Below are 21,766 nucleotides of genomic sequence, written 5' to 3'. Positions count from 1 at the left end.
TGGAATTAAACTTGTGTATGTAATATTATATTCAATTAGCCAGTTATCATCTTAGGAATTGCACATTCAATGGCTCATTTCTTCTTTATCAAACTTAGATGTCACATTGGTCTCCAGTATATGATTTTATTTTGATTACGTTTAAATGTGGGCAATTACTGTATATTCCTCATTAGGTTTTCTTTTCCCCTTAGTGAAGTCACATGCATATGGAGATTATTCCATAAAACCAATCATTTCCTTTACTACCGCTACCATCAAAGAATAAAGTGCTGAATATTGGGACATCAATCAAGATCAACATCACTAATATAAATAAATACATCAATTGTTAAAAAAAAAAAGAAAAAGTTATGGATATTAAGAACAAGTCAACCACCATATGTAAACAACATCACAACCCTGTCATCATAAACAAAAGAATGGAGTAACCAACATCAACATTGTCAGCATCCTCATCAAAGAACAGCAACACTTCCACCACCACTACTACTACTACTACTACTACTACTACTACTACTACAACAGAGTACAGTACAGAGTACTACTACTACAACAACAGAGTACAGTACAGAGTACTACTACTACTACAACAACAACAACAGAGTACAGTACAAAGTACTACTACTACTACATCAACACAGTACAGTACAGAGTACTACTACTACAACAACAACAACACAGTACAGTACAGAGTACTACTACAACAACAACAACACAGTACAGAGTACTACTACTACAACAACAACAACACAGTACAGTACAGAGTACTACTACTACAACAACAACAACACATTACAGAGTACTACTACTACAACAACAACAACAGAGTACTACTACTACAACAACATCAACACAGTACAGTACAGAGTACTACTACTACAACAACAACAACAGAGTACTACTACTCTTACAGCTTCAGTGGTCTTTCTTCACACACGCTCGCTGTTAGATCACAGACCAGTTTATCAATCCCGTCGTGGCTCCTGATCAATATTGTCTGGTTCAATTAGAACCTCTTGGGCAGAATGAATTATTGATCATAAACTTTTAATGGGCTAATGGAAAAAAAACTGCTATCTATCAGTCCAATTGGTTATCAATATCTCTATTGCTCTTCTATAGCCTTCTTGTTTAGATGGAAAGTGTTCCCCCCCCCAGAGGTATCAGTTATAATTATCTCTGACATTTCAGTTTCTGTACTTCACTGAAAGCATAAATCAACAAGAGAAGCTGTAGAGTGGTAGTTTTAGTGAAATGGTCAATTGACCGTGTGGGCTAAATGATTTTCGGTTGCAGTTTATGTGACCTGAATCACATCATTTAATGTCAAAAAGATGTTTAAACTGTTGCCTTTGATTTCCTAAAAACGATAATAAGAACTCTCTTAATTAAGGATGTGCTTTTCTGTGGCAGAGAGAACTCTAATCCCTGACTCTGTGGCAGCTTGCCTGCCTGTTTTCAATATATTTTTCTTCTCTTGTAACTGCCCCAGCCCCATGTTTATTAAAGATTAGTCTGTTCCATGAATTTATCTTAAACTAAATATATCTAATTTAAAACATGTCATGAAAGATACTAACTGGCTGCCTCCAGAAAGATAATATCAGAGTTTAGTGCCTTAATGAAGAAAGCCTGATCGCCTGGCGTCCATTTAGGCGTCTTAAACAACACTTGTGTTTGTAGGGAGTTATGAGCTGTGTAATATTACTCCTGTTCCTTAAATGTGATTTGTGGAGTCTTTAAATGAACCCTTAAGTGGCTAAACTAAACATATTGTGCTCTTTCCACCTGAGGAGTCTGCAGCGTTTTGTGTTAATTCAAGTCTAATGACGGTATGTTTTGCAAGGCGGAGGATGGATCGAAGGTACAATCCAGATGTTATGAAATCAAAAATAAAAAGTTTCGATAGGTTTGCTTTCAGAAATTGTTTAGTTTTTAGTGTTTTTCTTTATTTACAACTGGTTTTACATGCTTTTTTAATTACAGTTTATTATCAAAGATACTTTGACTCCACAAACACTTACAGGTGCATCTCAATGAATTAGAATATCATCAAGAAGTTAATTTATTTCAGTAATTCAATGAAACTCATATATTATATAGATTCATTACACACAGGGTGATATATTTCAAGCGTTTTATTTCTTTTAATTTTGATGGTTATGGCTTACAGCTAATGAAAACCCCAAATTCAGTATCTCAGAAAATTAGAATGTTTTGAATAAGTTCAATATTGTAGACTCATGGTGTCACACTCACATCAGCTGATGAACTCAAAACACCTGCAAAGGTTTCCTGAGCCTTTAAATGGTCTCAGTCTGGTTCAGTAGGCGACACAATCATGGGGAAGACTGCTGACTTGACAGTTGAGGTGCGTGTGTGTGTGTGTGTGTGTGTGTGTGTGTGTGTGTGTGTGTGTGTGTGTATACACACATACATACATACATACATACATACATACATACATACATACATACATACATACATACATACATACATACATACATACATACAGAACCACTTTATTGTTTGGACCAATGCGTTCCATTCTGAATGACCCTGATTAAGGCCACAAGCCGAAACGCTTTGTGCTGAACAATACAATTGTTCTAAATACTAAGGTGTCCCTGGGGTTCTGATCCCTCAAACTTGTTCCATCCTCCGTGCACCCTGGAAGTCGGTGAAGTCGTGCCAGAAACCCCGACTCTGCTTCTAGAGAAACGCAGATAATCAGGTCTTTGTGGTAACGTCTCACCCCGTGGGGAGCTTTGTATGTGAGACGGATTATTGGCATCCATCAATGACGTTCATGAGCCCAATCATAGATCACAGATGCCAGTTGCTTGCAGCCTTCTATTGTGCCGGTTTTTCTATCCTCATTTCCTCCAATACATTCTCCTTTTCTTTCTTCACAGCTGCAGTCTGCTATGATTCTTGCTCACAGTTTCTAAGTAAAGGCTAAAAAAAAAAAAAAAAGAGCTCCGTGGCAATTTTAACTCCTTCTGTTTTCGGGGCATTTGCATTCCCAGTGGGAGGCAGTAATATTTTCAAGAATTGGCTGTTAAGCCAGCTTTGACGACATCAAGCTGTGATGTTTCAGTCAACAGTTTGTCCCATTTCTGCTCACTTTTCCTTGACTGTATGGAGGCTTTGAGGCGTCCTAAATATGGATTTTATTCCTCATGATTATAAGCCCACTCTGTCATGTTTTTAGTTACTGTACAGTAAATGCACTATGCTGACTGGCATTGGTTATTAGGATTAATACTAGGAGTTGTGAATTGTAATGGGCCTTTCCTTAAGGTCAGAATTTGTCTCGGATACCAAAATTAGCTTTCTCTCTCTTGTCTTTGTGCTTGATGTCTATTACGAGTCGATGAAACTTTGACCCACTCCGCTACGATTGTGCGACAATGCCGGCTGGGACGGCGTTACCAGCTCTCACCCGCTGTATGAGCGGACACTGCTCAGAATGCCATGACTGCACTATACCTTTACGTGGCAAATAGTAGTTTGCTGCTATATTAATGTTCTTGTTTTAGAATTTAGCACCTTTTTAATGAGTTGCCAAGTTGAAGCTTTTCTTTGGCTTGTTGGGATTCAGTGAGGTGACTCAACTTCTAATCACTTTTAAATTCAGTTCTAACCTGCTGTTTGAGACTGAATAATGATGTGAGGCAGCCGATGTTATTTTCAGACATTGTGTGTGTGTGTGTGCGTGCGTGCGTGCGTGCGTGCGTGCGTGCGTGCGTGCGTGCGCGTGTGTGTTTAATAGATCCATCCGAGTATTTCATCAAGCAATCTATTATCTTCGACACTTAACTGTGGAATTGAAATGCAGTTTCTCTCATTAGTGTTTGAATTACCAACAAGGCCGTATGCAGCATTACTAAAACATTATTCTGTATTTTATTATCTTTCAATCACTTTGGAAATTTGAACATCTCTAAATCAAACTGTCTACTCAACTTAAAGCTATTTATTATCTTGAATGGACATTTTACTGTTTCCTTCTCATCGTCATCTTTCAACATAGGAAGAGTGTTTAAAATGATTGTAAATGGAGGGCAGTTAGGCAAGTTTGTCTGTTTAAATCGAGATTATCAATGACTTGAAGGAGGCTTTCGTGTCTATGAATAAATTGGCAAATTTCTGCCATGCTGTTCATCTTAGAGAGAGGATAAGTTTGTCTCTGCCTTGTTGAGAGGACATTACCAAGCATGTTACATTTGTTGTATAAAGGAGTTACACAGATTCCATATGGATTATGCAAATAGTTCATATAAATGTGTTTTTAATGACTCAATTTCATACCATATTCCATGGAAGCGTAGCCGTAGATCTTATTTACTCTCTAAAAGGGAAGTAAAGTGTAAAATATAGATGACATACGCTCCTTTGACAGAACCATGTTAAAGTTTGATCACTACAGTGTTATTGCTTGTTTTGGACAGATGGCATCACACGCAGCCTCGGAGTCGTCGTCCAGTTTAAAGCTGAGATCAGTAACTTTGCTTTTATGGTACTTTGCCGCTGTGGCAGTTTGTGCGCTAAAGATGTGGAAGTCATTTTTTTTAACTTGCTACGTATTTAAATCTTTCACTTCAAAATCCGGAAACGATGCCAGCTAGTGAAGTGTGATACTACTGAGTTTATGCTTTGGTTTGATCCACAAAAATATGAGCACGGTGCAAAATAAGTAACATTCAGAAAGCTGACGTTCCTTTGAAGTGAGGTGATTGGCATTAAAAGTATGAAGATCAACTCCAACCACTTCAATGGAGACAGCTTGTGTGTTTATAAGCGACTAAGCCACAAATACGGCTATATTTATGAATTGAAAACAAATTTTCTTCCTGCAAATGTATGCTGTCGTCCAAAATAACATAATTATGATCTAGGGCAGGGATGCTGAACTTGCTTTGCCTGTGGGCCACTTTTGCAGCCAAACAAACATTGAAAATTGTATCAGATAAATTGAATAAACATGAAATGGCCCCTAACTCATCTTTCTTGAATATGTGAAAGTTCAGAGCTTAGCCTGAAACTCTGTTGGGGGTCTGGGAGATCCTCCCCTGCAATTATTTATTTTAATTTAAAGCTACTGCAAGGAACATTCATCTTGTTGATTTTTGCAGCCGCTGTGGACCTAAGTAGTCGAGTTTACGAGCATCACAATCCCTTAAGAAAACCCATTTTGCAGCAGGGTTTTGACAGTCCGCTCCTCTCAGTCCTGGTTCTGGTTCTCCCGTGCCAGCGGACCCAGTACTACGGCCTAGGTCTCCAGCAGCCTGGTGTCCGTGTTGTTGGCGGAGCAGTGAGGTGGAGCTCTGCACCCGGCCGGAGGAGGGAGAGGCTGCTGATTGGAGCTTCTGATTGGAGGTTGAAGGCTGCAGTGAAGCCGTATCTGGGTCCGTCCGCAGCCGGCTGGTTGCTGCAGAAGGGGTTATGCTATGCAATTAGAAAAAAAAAAGTACTTTAATTGCCCCTTGGAAAGACCAGGGTATGGGTCATAGGACCAAGGCATTACACCACTTGCAAAGACCTTTCATAGTTTGAATAGTGGTGAGGCACACACACACACACACACACACACACACACACACACACACACACACACACACACACACACACACACACACACACACACACACACACACACACACCCTCACTTATCCAACCATAATATGGACATTTCCACCTCCGTCTCTCTGACACAGCTAGATTGCACTGTTGGAATCTGTGAGGGTGGAGGGGACGGCTGCTGCGTTCAGCTATTAAAAGCTTTTGCTATAGCGAGAGCTCCCTGTGGTCTCTTTTTTTATGTTTGGTTGAATTGCATTATGTGCAGCTGTGGCAATCTTCTGTTCATGTTTATGTATTTCTATATTTCTGTTGCTCTCGGTCTGTTTTTTCTTCACTTAGTTCACTAACAAACTCTGTAAGTCTTTTCTCTCTCTCTAGCTTTGACTAATGTTACGATCCAGATGCGCTGATAAAGGCTTCATTTCAATATGCTTTTCAAAATTAACTGTTTGTATCTGTTATTTTCTCAGGTGCGGATTGAGACAGCTACAACCCTGAAGCTCAATATCCTTCTTGTACCTATGTTATTTTCCAGGGCGTCAGTTCTTGGGTACGCCAACGCACATGAAGAATGTTTTAGTGAGTGTGCTGATGAACTGCTTGCCTTCTTATCCTAAGCAGTTTGATTTCATCCTTAACTCACGATCACCTGTTGACGACTTTGAGTTCCGGACAGAGCAATTCCTCCCAGTGAGTACATCTATCACTAACGTGGAAAAGACTATGTATGCTTTTAATTCAGTGACAAGTAGGGTAAACATATCACAGTGTTCAATGGATACATTTCCCCCTTAAATTCTCCTTTCTTCGTTTAGTACCTGGAGTCTATCTTCGGGCTGCTCTTCCAGTTGTTGCAGCAGGTGACGGAGTGCGACACTAAGATGCAGGTGCTCCATGTCATCTCCTGTGTCATCGAGAGAGTCAACATCCAGGTGAGATTCGAGATATCAAAAATACAACTATTTGAAACTATTCGTTTCCTCTCGAAGTCAAGTTGAGTCAAACTCTGTGTCTATGACTGAGCCCGTGTGTTGGACTCGGGCAGCAACTTCCGGGTCTGAAAAGGGAAACCAATGCAGAAGGGCTCTAAACTTGCATTTGTTCTGCTGGCCAGCAGGGGGCGACTCCTCTAGTAAAATAGAAGTCTATGAGTAAATGACTCTACTTCTCACTTGATTTATTACCTCAGTAAACATTATAAACATGAGTTAATGGTCTCAATCAAAAGTTTCAAGTCTTCTTCCATACAGCATGATGTTCCCATTTACAGTAAAATAGACAATAAAACAGGGTGTGCTTTAGGGCGGGGCTACCTAGTGATTGACAGCTCGCTACCGCATCGTTGCCCGGTCTGGGAGTTGTCCGTGTTTTCATCTCACATTGTGTTCAGTTTATGAAAGTTAATTATAACATTTTCATCGCCCCAAAATGTCTTTTTTTAGGGTTCAGTCGTGCTTAGCTCCACCCTCTCGTGTCACTTCTGGTTGCAAAAAGCCAAGATGGCGACATGACTCGAGGCTTCTAAAGAGCAGTCCACAAACCAATGGGAGGCGTCACGGTGACTACCTCCCCTTCTTGTATACAGTCTATGGTTGGACATCTGGGGAGATATATTCTGCAGCTGCTTGGTGAAGAATAGCACAAATTGTGTTCATCGATTCGCACTCTGCAGGGGAGACGTGAAGCTGTAAAAAAACAACAACCCACAAGACAGATACAAACCATCCGTCATCCTGCCCAAGCCCCAGACCCCCAAAGATGAAATAATCCTCTGTCCTCAACAGTTAGCTAAGATTTGTCACATTCTGAGACACCACAAGACCTGAGGCAGCCCTCGTTTGGACGTGCGATCTCTCATTTACCGCGATAACACAGTCTCCCGTCTGCCACAGCAGTGCTTTTGTGGCCATATGGAATTTTATTATTTTCTGAGCATCCAATAAGTCGTTCTAATCCACTTAACTGCCAACCCTTAAAAACTGACCTTCTTCTTGACCCCTCCAGGCTCTTTTCAGATCCGGTTAAGCACCTTCTTTTAAACGTTCCCTTGACTTGAATCGTTCACAGAAATGGCTTTCATCCTTGTGAACTGTCAGTCTGGTTAAGTCGGCCTCACTCGTTGGCCCTGGCTAAACTTCTAGAGACAGTGGAAGTTCCATTAATATTCTAACTCTTCTCACAAGGGATTTCAAACCCACAGAGAGTGGCGGCTGCTGTGAAAACTAGACAGTGAAACCACGAGTGCAGCTTGTGTTGAGATGAACACGGTGACAGACATGATGAGATTTAGCTCCTTCCTCTGCTTTCAGTGTCACAAAAGTAATCCTAGGCTGGTTTGTGCGTCTGTTTTTCTCCCTTTTTTATCTTTCTCCTCAAGGCTGAATGTGATATTTCATTTTTACTGTTCCCTCTGCCACTATCCAACCCTTTTTATAAAGGTGTAATGGAGCAAAAAAAATCACAGTGTGGGGCCTGCCGCCTGTCCACATAGATGCTTCAGGCTATACGAAGGGGTTGGCACGAGTCAGCACCAAAATAGAAGGGCAGAAAACATTTTGAAGTGCGTTTTTCAACTGCACCTGAATTACATAGTGTGCAGTCACATTTTGAAGTTTTACACAGGTGATGACATCCCCTTGTTGTCTCTACATCCAGATGTTTCAAGTGTTTAAAACAAGTGGAAGACGTTTAGAAAGTATCTCAGGAAAGAGAGAAGAAGAATAGATACAGCCCAGTGTATGTATGGTCCCATGGGCTCAGATAAGATATGTTGGTATAAGATCAACTGTGGACATGTGCGTCACCTTTTTCTTGAAGCTGGTATATTTTCAAATTGCATACTGAAGAATGATAATGTTACTTTACACACTTTTTAGTTCTGATTGTTGTTGCTGTAGCTGTTCTACAAACACACACGTCGTGTCAGCCAGATCGGTTTCCATGAGTGCTTTCACAGACTGTGAGGTTGAGGCATCAAGAGATCACTGAAAATATATTCTGTACTTTCAGCAGCCTGTCCAGTGTTTTCTTTTCACATCTGTTCCACTGAGGCATGTTTTGAAGCAGCTGATTTTGGTTGAGAGTGGAAGTGTTACATTAACTGCGTAGCGGCTCACTTTTCTTTTATGCTGTATACCGAATGTTACCACACTTTCCGGCCAAATAAGCTTGCTCTGCTCGAGTCGATTCTGAGTGTGTTCAGGCATCTGAGACTGGAACAATTCACACTCACAATGACAACAACACAATTGTCCCTGTCGCGGCTCCCAAATATGACTTTTATCATCCACAGTAGACTCGTAGTTAAATATTTGAACTGTGTTGGAAGATGCTGGCTTTAATCTTGCGGTGTGTGTGTGTGTTTTTGCTTCTTATTTTTCATTTCCCCTCTGCTTCAGATCCGGCCGTACGTAGGCTGTCTGGTGCAGTACCTGCCACTGCTCTGGAAGCAATCTGAAGAGCACAACATGCTTCGGTGTGCCATCCTCACCACACTCATCCACCTGGTCCAGGTATGGTGCACCCTCCACTTTCAACTGTTAGCGCATAATGTTAGCGAAGGCACACAGATGCTCAGTGTCTCAGCGCTGAATCGTCCTAGTCTGCCAAGCAGAATCCACCGAGTGTGTTATGTCTATGCACACCACCTGCCGCTCATCAGTGAGCGTTACAGCTGCAGGGTTTCTCCTGTTCAGCTGTTATCTTTCTGTGTGTGTGTGTGTGTGTGTGTGTGTGTGTGTGTGTGTGTGTGTGTATTTTACACTGTCCACCTGTTGGCACAACAAACCCGTAAATGTACTACCTAAATTTAAATGCCATTAAGCTAGAAACACCAAACATTGTTGATTAGAAGGGAAATGAAAAACTAATTGGAGAATCATCTGTGAAAGGCGTTACTAGACTAGACAGCATTGTTGAGCAGTTCAGATCTAGATGTGTGTCTGTGCCAGTCTTTTCTTGGCATTGATGTCAGATAGAAATGTACTGCTTGAATCAGCTGCCTTAACAAACTCACCACTCGCATGTTTTTGATCCACAACAGACATTTGTCTGGCTCACCTTTTGTTTTGCAGCGAGCCAGCTCTCATTTCTCCCGGGATCGCAAGAAAATAGCCCATTAACAAAACTATAGAAATAAGCCAAACAGCAGCAGAACGCTATTGCAGGGAATACAACTGAGGTTCAACTTAAAGCATGGCTCTGTGGGTTACAAATATCCTTCAATTTCAAGTGTGTTATGTTTATTGTTCATAGTGAGTGGACTTGATGACAGGTGGTACTGTTCTGTGGATCCCGCACGAAGTGTGGTTTTACTTGTCTGGCCACATTTTGCCTAAGCTGACTTCCAAAATGTCTGCTAGGGAGACCTAGGTCAGGTGCATTTGTGACAACAATTTTAATTTATTTATTTTCACCTTGCCCTCACCTGCCAGAAATTGTGACTTGACTGGATAAGGCCACCCGGGGAGACGCTCTGTCTGGCTTTCACGCTTTGTTATTCTCACACTCAGTTGCTCACAGTGTCATCTGTGAGCCACAGATTAAAAATGTATAAAACTCCTGTGTTTATTTTCTTGCTGTTTAGCAGTGTTAAGCGTCAGGTGCGATATAAAGATTCTGTTGTCTGTGGGGCAACTTGTATAATACTTTATTTGCAGTTATTTCACTACAATATCAATCCGTTTTATCCCTGACGTTAAGAGAAAGTAGCCTGAGACAGAAGCTCCGTTCCCCCAGAGCATCGGAGCAGCCTGTCTCAGCCTGCAGAAAGATTTGGACCTCAGTGTGACTGCTGCTACATTACTTCACAGTGGGAGATGAAACGCTCAGTGATGAGAGGCACACTCCCTTTGAAAGACTAACACGAGTACACATCTGGCAAACCGTGGGAGGCACTGAAGGTCTACAGCCGAAGGGGCTTGGATTAGCAAATCGTGGAACCACATACCAATGTAGATTTTAATATAATGCTGACATTGAAAACTAAAAAAAAAAAAGTCTGGTTGAAGTTCTAAAGTTCAAATAAGTTCAAAGATTATAATTTCTTTTCAAATTAAGACGCACGGTTTGTTACATAACACTCACAAAACAACTGGTAAGCTGTAAGCTGTGGATGCACATTTTATCTTTTTTTTAATTTGCGTTAATCAGTCATAGAATCTTCTATTATAGTGTCGTATAGAAATGCAACTAACAACATTTGTCAAGGTGAGGGTGAAGATCCCCTACATTGTCATCATGATCAGTTATCACAGTATGTTGAGTATACTGAATGTAGCCAAATGGATAAAGTCTGCTGATAATAATGAAAATATCACAGTAAAAATAGAAAGATGTGTACTGTTCAACTGTTTCATACTTTCCCCACTGATAGAAATGAGGAGGGAAGCAGGAGAATGTTAATGCAGCGCATACATTTCATCCAGCACACAAAATACTGGATGACCAGATATTATTCCAAAGAGAGAGTCTTCTAATAATCAATCGGGACCGAGTCTATGTACTGTACTGTATAGTAAAGTGTGATGGAGAGGATTAGAAAGGTTGTATTCTGGCTTTCAGCTTCAATGTACTTTACGAAACCAATGTAATTAAATCTATCCACTGTGTTTGATGTTATCTGCTTTCAAAATGATTTGAGTTTTTAACTGTGTTCCCAGCAGCGCTCTCTCTGGCCGTGGTTCTACGTCAGTAAAGAGCAACGTGGCACAGTAGAGCTCAAGATGACCGTCCCCATCGTCCTCTGACATTATAGCCACATGCTTACGTCCAGTACACGTGAAACAAATGGGCCTGTGCGTTTACACTTTATTAGAAATTCTTCCCAAAGGAACATTACATCATCTCTTACTCACCCCAGTGCAATCTGAAATGTCATTAGAATGTGTATGACCGATAGAAATAGAACGAGGGCAGAACAGACATTTCCCTCCAAACCAACAGAGCAGGAAGGTCAGAGACTCGTACGTGTAGCGTTGCCACCCAAAGAGCTGTGAGCTCACACTGTTTCTATGCTCCATGCACAGTGACGAGCGACATATATATATATTTTTTTAACTGAACTTGAGTCAGATGACCACAGCTAACGGTTAAATGTCCGTCCTCTCGTTCTATTTCTATGGTATGACCATCATAAAGACATTGATCTAGATCGTGCAGTTGCCCCATGGTGTTTTTAAAAGAGCCATAAAATATACATAAAAATTCCCTCAACAGATTTTGCACCTTAAGGCGTGAATATAGCAGCCAAACATAGGAACAAAAAGCCACCACGTCTGATACCTTGTTATTGAAAGTGGGAATAGTTGCTGACGCCCTGCAGCGTACTTGCTGTGAGACATGCATCTTATATACTGTCTCCCAAGAACAAGGTATGTTCTCCCGCAGGTAGTGTGGCATGGGGTCAGGATGCTCTCTGTCAAGATGAGCCAGAGCATTTGAATGTCGGGGAACACCCATTACGCCAAAGCACATAAACTGCAGTTCTTGAAGCCCTCCCGTCTGCTTTTTTTCCCCCGGGTTTTCCTAATTTGGCATTGACTTATTTTTGCGTCTGGTTGTTCTCACAGGGCCTGGGGGCAGAATGTAAGAACCTGTACCCGTTCCTTCTTCCTGTCATCCAACTGAGCACCGATGTTTCCCAGCCGCCGCATGTGTATTTGCTGGAGGATGGACTGGAGCTCTGGTATGGACTTGCACGTTGCATATGCTCTACACATTTATAAATTATAGAACAGAACTCCCCGATGCAGACTCTTTTTTTAACGAGGAACTTGGTGATGTCATTTCCTCCCTCGCATGTCAGACCACTCTCGCGCACACACGACATCCATACTATGACTATAGCTGCCTTTCTCTCTCGCTTTCTCTCCGTCTCTTGTCAACCTCATGCGCCTCACGATCTTGCCTTTATGTTATTGTTTTGGTCAACATTAAGATATCTCAAGAATCTGCTGCTGCAGTGACAGTACGCTCACTTTTGCAAATGCGTTCCAACCGCTAATGGTTTGGTTCAGCAGAGGAGAATTTGCCGGGTTGCCCATCATCCCTTCTTAATGTGTTTTTTCTCCATCTGTGGCGTGCTGCAGTGTTCAGCATGCTGTGTGCACTTGTAGTACAAAGCCACGGTCTTATGTCTCTGTCCCGCCTTTTATTCTGCCTGATTAACAATCATGCCCTATTCCTTTGCTGTGTTTACAAAGTCAATGTCATTTTCTTTTATCTTTTATCAGCTGATTTTACTCTCTCTCTCTCTCTCTCTCTCGCTCTGTGGCCCTCTCAGTATCTGATATCGGATCTTGTGTTTTTTCCCTTATTAGTCTGTGAAGCATGCATTCAATCAGTCGTGCATGGCTCTGCTTTTTGAGTAGTTGTAGGTGAAATCCATCAACCTTTATTTGAGGTTTTTGATCATTGAGTGTTTCCTATATGTATTCAGTATAACATCTCAGTAAGGTTGTTCAGTTTAGAGACACACATACACTTAGTAGCAGTGAGCACGTCAGTGGATCGTATTGAATACATTACTTTGACAATCCGCTGCTGTAGAGAACTGATTAGTTATTTTGTTAATATAAAATGTTTTCTTTTTTTAAACCCAACCCATTATAAGTTACAAGAGCCCATATGATTGTATAAAATGGGACTTTTTCTTTTTTGTTTGAGAACTGAATGTGTGAAACTGTCGACTTTGTGTCAGTATACTCTCTGATTAATTAACCAATCATCCGAATTGTTTCTTTTTATCAGATTTTGCGTTACACTGAGCCAAACCACTAACATTGCCTTCCTCTGCCTCCTTCTTTCCCCTTTTTTGTTCCTTTTACACCCTCTTCACCATGTGTTATTTCTCTCTGCCTCTGTGATGCCCATGTTCTTTTCTTCTTTCTGCCTCTGTAATTTGTCCTGCTGTACCTCTCTGCCACATTTTATTTTGCCACCTCTAATCTATATCTTCTGTTCTGCTGTCTCCCAACTTTTCCCATTTTCTGTTTTATTCTCTCCTTTGCCCTCTCTCTGTTTCTCTTCTAATTTGTATTTTTTTTTTACTTTACCTTCCACCTGCTCTTCTCTCTTCCCTCCCTCTCATCATGCAGGTTGGTGACTTTGGCGAACAGCCCCGCCATCACCCCGGAGCTGCTCAGAATTTTCCAGAACATGTCAGCTTTGCTGGGTGAGCTCACACGAGATTTCTTGCTATGCGTGCACGTGTGTGTATGTGTGTTTCTACTTGCGTGTGTGATGTGCATGCAAATGTATTTTTTTTTCACACACTTTATGGAGTTTAGCATTAACATGTAAATTGAATTAGTGGTCGGAACGAAGAAAGGTATCGCAATAACACGATAGAATTGTGCTTCTATGATGAATTTTGCATTTGCAGTTTGATGAACAGACGGTCAAATTCTGGCTTCCTGTAACGGGATATGCGTTTGATTCTGTGTGTGGTTCAGAAGAGAGACACAGAACGCATTTCACCACAAAACAGCGAGAGGGGAAGAAGCTGGGCAATCTGGAAGAACGCACCAGCGTTACGTGATCAAATACTTTTAAATCACAGAGGCCGAGAGAACGAGGACAGAAAAGTTGATGCAATCCACGGACATGGACTTAACTCTCATCGTTTTATCACTTCTGGGTAGTGTAGCATTCAAAGACCACAGATGTGGCATTGCGGTACCCTCAAGGCAGCAGTGCCACAACTCTGGGTCTGAAGGCAGCTGTGAGTGGTGGCAGATAGAATGGAACTGGCTGGATGATTTATCACAGGCCGGGAGCGTTGGGACACCTCACTTACTGTAGTCTGTATAGGTGTGTGTGGGTGTGTGGCCTTCAGTGTGATGAGGAACAGTATTGATTTGAGGCTCCTGCACATAACGAGAGAGTCAGACTAATATGAACAGGTGTGTAGCCCGGCTTACTGGAGCATTTCATGTTGTGTGGATCGGGAATCCATGAGACACAGAAGAGCAAAGGGACTCAGAAAGACCGTTCCAGATGGATGAATGGAGGAGAGGAGATTTGTGAAATGTAACAAGCAGGTGGTGGATGAAAAGTTATGATGCAGGAAGTGAGGGCAGGAAAATTAATGAGAAAGTGACTTACTGTCATAAAGGTTACACAGTGGAGGGCTCTGAGCAGCTTCAGACATGGATGGATGGAAAGATAAGAGAGGCCCTTTTACTTTCATCTGGTGCGAAACAGAAAAGGTGAACAAAGGCTACGAAAAGTAAAGGAGACAGTTTTTTATTATTATTTATTTTTTACAAAGCAGCACAACTAATAAGGTTTACTTTGAGACCATTCACAGGCAATTACACACAGACAAGTCTTTAGTGCCCTTCTTTGCTCCTCTTCCAATGAAGAAATACTCAGTTCAGATTTAACCGACGCTATCGCAGCATCTACGCTAATCTTCTCAGGAGCAGCCATTGTTTTTGAACAAACAGTCGCTTCTCTGTGTCGTCTCCGTCGTCTCGCACACACCTAAGCCCCGTCTGTAGCCGCCAGTAGCTCCTCACACAACGCCGACTGGTCCGTGCTCTGAATTACCGAACACAAACGCATCACTTGAAGCCCGACAGCGGGGCGTCTGTATCTTAGTGGGTAGAGCTTGTCGTCACTGAAATGACCAAAGCGGGTCCACATTAAAGGTCAGTCCACTTTAGGTGGGCCTGGTGTCGAAGTTGTTGCTAACTTCGGGGCTAACCCGCTTCGCTGTATTCAGCAGGTGGCAGGGAAGGCACAGGAACATGGCTTGGGTCTGGAGAAGTTGTAGCATTTATTCACCTCCAAATAGCCTAAACTATACCCAGACTGCACTGCTACGTTCACAGCACGTGGCAACCGCTCGTTCAGAAAAGTGAAGCCAATACAGAAGTGCTTTAAACATTGCATTCTTCCTAATGCCAGCAGGGCGCGACTCGTCTGGTTGCATAAAGAAGGCAGATTGTATAGAAGTCTATGGGAAAACAACCTTACTTGATTTGTTACCTTTTATTATATATTATAAGCATGAGTACCTCATTGTAAACACAGCCTGATGTGTTAGGACCTTGTGCCCATGTCCACCGTGGTTTAGAGTACGTCATGGAAATAACTCACTTTGTGACCCGATTTTGCCAACTATTACTATCACCACCTGTGTTTACTACGCAGACGGGCGATTCTCTCCTTTTTTCAACATTTGGTTCAGTGGAAATGCTTTTCTCCAGCTGTGACAGACACATTAAAGCAACGCAAAGGAAAAAGCTTTCACATCTCTCCAGGTACAAGCTAACAGCATTTCATTAGTAAAGTAAAAAAAAAACTCAAAATGATAGTCCAATGTCTTTTGTCCCTTTTCCCATCATTTTGCTTTTTATTTTTATGTGAGTCAGATTTGTAGATTCATGAGGAAAACATGAACTCCATTTAAGCAGTTTTCACCGCAGTATCTTCCAGTTTTAAATGTTCTCCTGTGTCCTTGAGAGACATTAAGATCCTTAATGTATTTTAATCTGTGCTGGTATTCTCCATATCATTAACTATTTCACTGATACAGCAATCAAGAAAATGATTCAAACACCGAATCTGTCAGCTGTTACGAAGCTATCGATCATATCAAGGATGACTTTTGAACCAATCCGAGGTTCTCCTCTCAGCCGCTGCTTTCAAGGTCAACACTGATCTTCGAGCCTCAGTGAATCACGGTTCAGACCACATTTCTATCTCCACCTGTTTGTCATCTCTCTATTTTCACAGCTTTAGTAACCTTTGTAACAAGTGGACTTGAACGAACCCAAATCCTGGTTCTCATCCCCAAATAAACTCTGTAGGAGTGTGGTGACATGCTGTTCTTCCACTTTGTTAATAGCTCCTTTATCATCTTCTTATCCCTTGTTTTTAAACATAAGGCCTCTCTTGACCCGTCGTTCGCTCTCCCTGTGTCTCCGTCTCTTCTGTTGATGTGAAAACATAACATGAGCGTGTTTAAAGCACGTTCATTTGCACTGAATGTAAATACGGTTGTCAATTGAAGTATTAAACAGATCAATTCAAAGCTTCTGTGATGAAAGGTACGGTCACGGGTCAGAACACATTAGCACACAGTTTTAAAATCGGTGTCATTTTAACACTGAACACGAAAAAGAGTGGAGGATCATTTTACATTCAACAATCATGCATTCATTTACATATATTGATGACAAAATCTCACAGAGGAAATTTGTCTTTTTCGTAAAACTGGCCGGCCGTCATCTTTGGCTGCTTTTCAGCGGGACATTCGGCTGTTCATTTATTCGGTCCGTGGAGGGACGGGGGGGCCATTGAGAGAGTCTGGCTCGGCTTGGTGTCGCAGCTTGCCAGGTGTGTGGCCTGGCCCGCCTGATAAAGCGCCCCGCTCCATCACTGCTAAAATGCAGCAGCAAATTCCCTAATTAGAATGTCAAGAGACTTGCCTTGGCTAAATTGTTCGACTAGCACCACGTCCTGTATCTCTGCCACCACGCTCTGAACCAGGACACATTTCAGCTGTGCCTGCTGCACCGACTACTGACAATGGATGGGTAAGCAAGGTAGTTTTTTTTTTTTCTTCCCTTGTTGGCATTGCACTGATTAGCGCGCGCCGAGCTAGTGATGGAGCTGGAGTATTCATTCATGTCCATACCATTTAATAATGCGTGTTAAGAAACTCAACATGTCTTGCTGTTTCACGGTAAAAGCTGTCCTGGGAAAGGAAGGCGTACTGGCTACTGAGCTGCTTCAGGGCTTCAATCTGAAACAGACTGAGGAAATGTTGAGTTTCCTTTTAAAAGCAAAGAGCAGCAACAACTAATGTACGCATTAATGGGAAACCAGAAAACATGAGGGCTTCTTAGCGAAAATATAAAGAGTATTCTTCTAAAACATCCGGAGGTCAAGAATAAAGGTCTGTCTCTCTTAAAAGCCCTCCGTCTTCTTTACTATCTCAGGTTTGTTTTATCACTAGATTAATGGTTTAGTCTATGCAATTGTAGAAAATGGTGAAAAATAGTGTTCACAATTCACAGAAATCCACTATGATGCCTACAAATAGCTTATTCTGTCCGACCAACGATGATAACTACTTTACAATGAAGTTAAAAAGAAATTATGTTTTTTATAAACCTAATTTTCAATCAATCGTGTCCGTACTTTCTACAGTTTGAGGTAGAAATTAGAATACATGAGACAACTTCAGCCTGACCTTGCTGAAGTGGCTTTAAAGTAATACAGCAAAACATCGCTTCACGGTCGTCCCATCAGTTAGCAATTACTGGTGCAGCCAAAGACACGTCAGGCCATCCCCACGAAGATCAATGCTACTGTATCGAGAGAGCTTTCGGCCTCATTTTCTGCCTGTGAAACAATGAGTCTTGCAGTTAACTGGCCAGCCGACGTGCTCCATGGATCGACCTGGACACCCCCGTCAGAGCGCCGCCTTTTTCTTACAGGCCACTCAACTGGAAGTAATGACTGATTATAGCTCTCGCAGACGGTGAATATGTTTGGCTGCACTTACTGCCGGGACGGAAGAAATTTGAATAACAATTAAGGTTGATTATGTATATGTGGCGGTTTATTTAGTGTAATTCTGTGCATTCATCCTTTCTTAAAGTTTGATATTATGCTCTGTTCATCTTCTTTGTAGTCCGATTCTCCTTGAGCTGCTGTTTCAGTGCTGTGAGGATTCTGCTTCCTCATCACTGCTGCCGTCTCAGAAAAGGGCGTCTCCCTATAAAGTCCATTTTTGCCGCTTCGCTGAATCCCTCGCCGAGCTTTTATCGCTCCTCTCACGCGTGATTACTCGTCTGTGACTTTGCAAAGACTCGGTCACTCGAGCACCAATGGGAGCTGGCGTCTCATCTTGCAACTGTAGCGGTTGGCCCTGTTGTTGTTGTTGTTGTTGTTTTTAATGTTTTTGGGAGTGAGTCCTTTGTGTACAGTAAAGCAGTGGTGTCTGGTGAGCTGCAGGAGTAATTGTTTTACCCCTGGGAGTCTGTAAGGAGTTGTGCTCGAATGCGGTAGCTATGCAGAAACTTATTATTATCAGCACTCTGTTACAAAACATGTTTGACTTCCCTCCAGAGGTCCTCGTTAACGTTTCTCCATTTTCAGCTCTTAAATTAAAAAGAAATGAGCAATAAAAAGGAGAATAGTCAGTTTCCCTTTTTAGATTCATGCATGTAAACCTCCAACCTCGGGCGTTACTCGGCTCAAGTCCTTTACATCTGGCTGGCCTGAATGTTCCCGACGAACACGTCCGAGTGTCCTTGTAGTGCATCAGTAAAGATTTTGGCAAAAACTTCTTTGGTATCCGTTAACTTTCCTCACTAAGCAAACATTGCCATCCCCGTCACACACTGTGAAGCAAAGAATTGGGTTGGGAGATGACCAACATTTTAAGCAGTGTCCCCACCAACGATTAGAGGCCGTTGTCACAGTCAGATGTGATGTGAGGCTCATTTTCCTGTTAATGTTGATAACCGGAGCGGATTGTGCAACACATGCCCAGGGCTATGAAGGATGTACTGACTAGAGCTTAATCAGTGCTTTAGCAGCTGTTTTTGGGACTATTTGATTATTGTTGTGTGTGTGTGTGTGTGTGTGTGTGTGTGTGTGTGTGTGTGTGTGTGTGTGTGTGTGTGTGTGTGTGTGTGTGTGTGTGTGTGTGTGTGTGTGTGTGTGTGTGTGTGTGTGTGTGTGTGTGTGGAGGGGGCTGTTGTGTCCTCACTTGTCTTTGTGAAAATATAATTGCTTTTATAATATTGATTTGGCAAAATACCCTCTTCTGTTTGAGAATAATATTCACACGGTTTTACTAACAATGTGTCTTTGGCCATTCACTTGCATGGGAGAACAAAATATTAAAATACCTTTTCAATATAATTCAACCCTATCCAAATCACACGAAAGCCTCAGAAATGACCACACTTCATTCAGCACCTCTTTTGGACACCAATCACATGTTTGTATTTAAGCAGCGATGCTGCAATGTTGTTTGTAGAAGGGACACAATAGAAACAAAGAAATACAAGTCGACACGCATGTAAATCAGGAAAATACAGCTGAAGAATCGAGTACTATAAAACCCGTAAGACTCTGGACTGACTGTTGGCTTGAAGCTCACTCATAAGACCCTCCCACGTTTGTGTCGTTCTGGGTCCTACTGGTGTCATCTCGGCTCAAAGCAGCGATCTAAGTTGTTGATCACCTGTCGCTGTGAGAGCTGTTCAGGAATATGCCACCAGCTGAAGGCCACCAGTGGCCGCCTCCTTTTTTTTTCGATTCTCTATTTGTTTCAGTTAAAGTCTGGATCAAAGCAGATGACTACTGCTTTTAGCTCCCATGCCTTTTGTAATATGAAGACATGCATCAACACGTATTGCGTTTAAATTAAACCCAAAAGCTTGTTTGTTAACAAAAACACATGATGTGAATTCACTAAAAGGATTGCGCAGGTTTTTGCGGCCGCTAAACTTGCACAAATACCATAAAAAGAAGGCGTGTAAAATGTGAAAATCTCAACACACCTGCAAAGAGTGAAAAGCAGCCACAACCGCTCCACCAAGCAAATAGCGTCTCACTGCTCCGGCGCTGTTTGCATGTATTTGCATTTGGTAATATGAATGGATCTGGTGCAAAACTGTCCCTTTTCTTTGCACATGCATCATTGCAAAAAACTTCAGAAAATTGGTGGTAACTGCGCTCATTTATAAGAGGTGTCACCGCCGCCTGTTTTTAGAAGCTTGTGAGGCATTGACTTGACATTTTTTTCTTCTGCCTAAAATCATACAAGTTTGATTTCCATCGGATTGGAGTTACCTTTCCACTGAGAAGTTGTCATTTCCTGCTTTAAGAAATGGACTGAAAATAAGGCTAGCTTATTAGATGCTTCTGGTAATATTAAGTGAGAGGAGAAAAACATATTAGAAACGTGATACTGTACAGGTGCTGATAATACAACCGCTCAATAAGTCTCACCCCCTTCCCTAATAGTGGACACAACAAAGAGCCGCGCTGATTTATTCCCGTCCTCTGCAGCACCGAGGACATGTCACGCTGATGACACGGCAATCTGTCGCCTTTGCTTTCTTAGTAAAATGAGCAGCCTGGCCCGACCACAGGAAAGCATATGTTCCCTCCCGATGCTCCACATGTCGGTACGCATGCTACAGTATAGCGCACAAAATGACAGTGGGAACATCAGAGCATTTGCTTTAGTGCACATTTGATGTCACTTTGACTTTTTGGAGACCATCTCTCTTTGCTGTTTCTTCTCATTCTTGTTTTTGGACTCGCCTTTGTAACCGACCGATCATCGTGCGCTCTCGACCTGTGCTCTGATCCGAGTCCAGCGTAATGTGGCTCCTCGCTGTGTTTGCAGTGTTGATGAAGGCTGATTTGCTGACTAACTAGGCCCCTGAAATACGTTGTGTACCTGCACAGATGGCGGCAGACATTATTGCCATTACCTTACTGCGGCTGGCAGATGGCTCGAGAAATCCCACTGCATACGTCAACATTAATATCGCCTGTATGGACCGGCGTTGGTTTGACTGGACCTCCTCTAGTACCACTCAGCCAGTGACTCCTCCTCCCAAACACGCAGAGGAAGACAAAGTTACGTGAGGTTTAGGTGCTTTACGAGAAACTGGGATTTCAGAAAGTTTGTTCTAAACTTTGCCTTTAGAGAGAGCGTTAGGAACTGTGAACATGCCTGTACTATAGAATAATAAGAGAGGAACAACGCATTAGAATGGCAAATTCAATGCTTTAGAGGTTCCAGGTCTCCGAATGTTGAAATTCATGTTTTCATGAACCTGCAAGAAGAGATCCTCTTAGGAAGATCCAAGTGTGCATTGGTCAATGAGCCATATGATTACTGCCTGAAGTCATGTTTGTGTTGCTTTATATACCCTGTAGTTGAGATGAGAGGTTTGTTTACCATTATTACAACTGCCTCACTAAACTCAAAATAATAGGACAGGGGAAGAAAACTGAGAGAATGAGAGAGAAATGAGGAGGAGGGATCAAGCGAGATTGAAACGGACACACACTCTACAGGCACAGAGCATCGCGGCACTCCTTCAGCCGCACCAATTCTGAGCCTCATTTGTTGGAGGGCCTTTTCGTTTTCCTTTTGTTTCCCAAGCTTGTGATTCCTTTAAATGAGGCG

General features: G+C 42.1%; 1 protein-coding gene across 1 annotated transcript in view; it reads left to right on the top strand.

The window, feature by feature from the left end:
- ipo11 (importin 11) overlaps positions 1–21,766 on the top strand; it is a 106,387-nt gene that overhangs the window by 46,723 nt on the left and 37,898 nt on the right. The window contains exons 17-22 of the mRNA XM_079161658.1: positions 6,060–6,095; positions 6,241–6,279; positions 6,405–6,521; positions 8,988–9,101; positions 12,159–12,274; positions 13,686–13,762. Coding sequence (XP_079017784.1) covers positions 6,060–6,095; positions 6,241–6,279; positions 6,405–6,521; positions 8,988–9,101; positions 12,159–12,274; positions 13,686–13,762 — 499 coding nt within the window. The remainder of the gene's footprint in view (positions 1–6,059; positions 6,096–6,240; positions 6,280–6,404; positions 6,522–8,987; positions 9,102–12,158; positions 12,275–13,685; positions 13,763–21,766) is intronic.

The sequence above is a fragment of the Pholis gunnellus genome, assembly GCF_910591455.1.
Source record: "Pholis gunnellus genome assembly, chromosome: 6".
Taxonomy (NCBI): domain Eukaryota; kingdom Metazoa; phylum Chordata; class Actinopteri; order Perciformes; family Pholidae; genus Pholis; species Pholis gunnellus.
The sequence above is the reverse complement of the archived record's forward strand: the minus strand, read 5'-3'. Positions and strand labels throughout refer to the sequence as shown.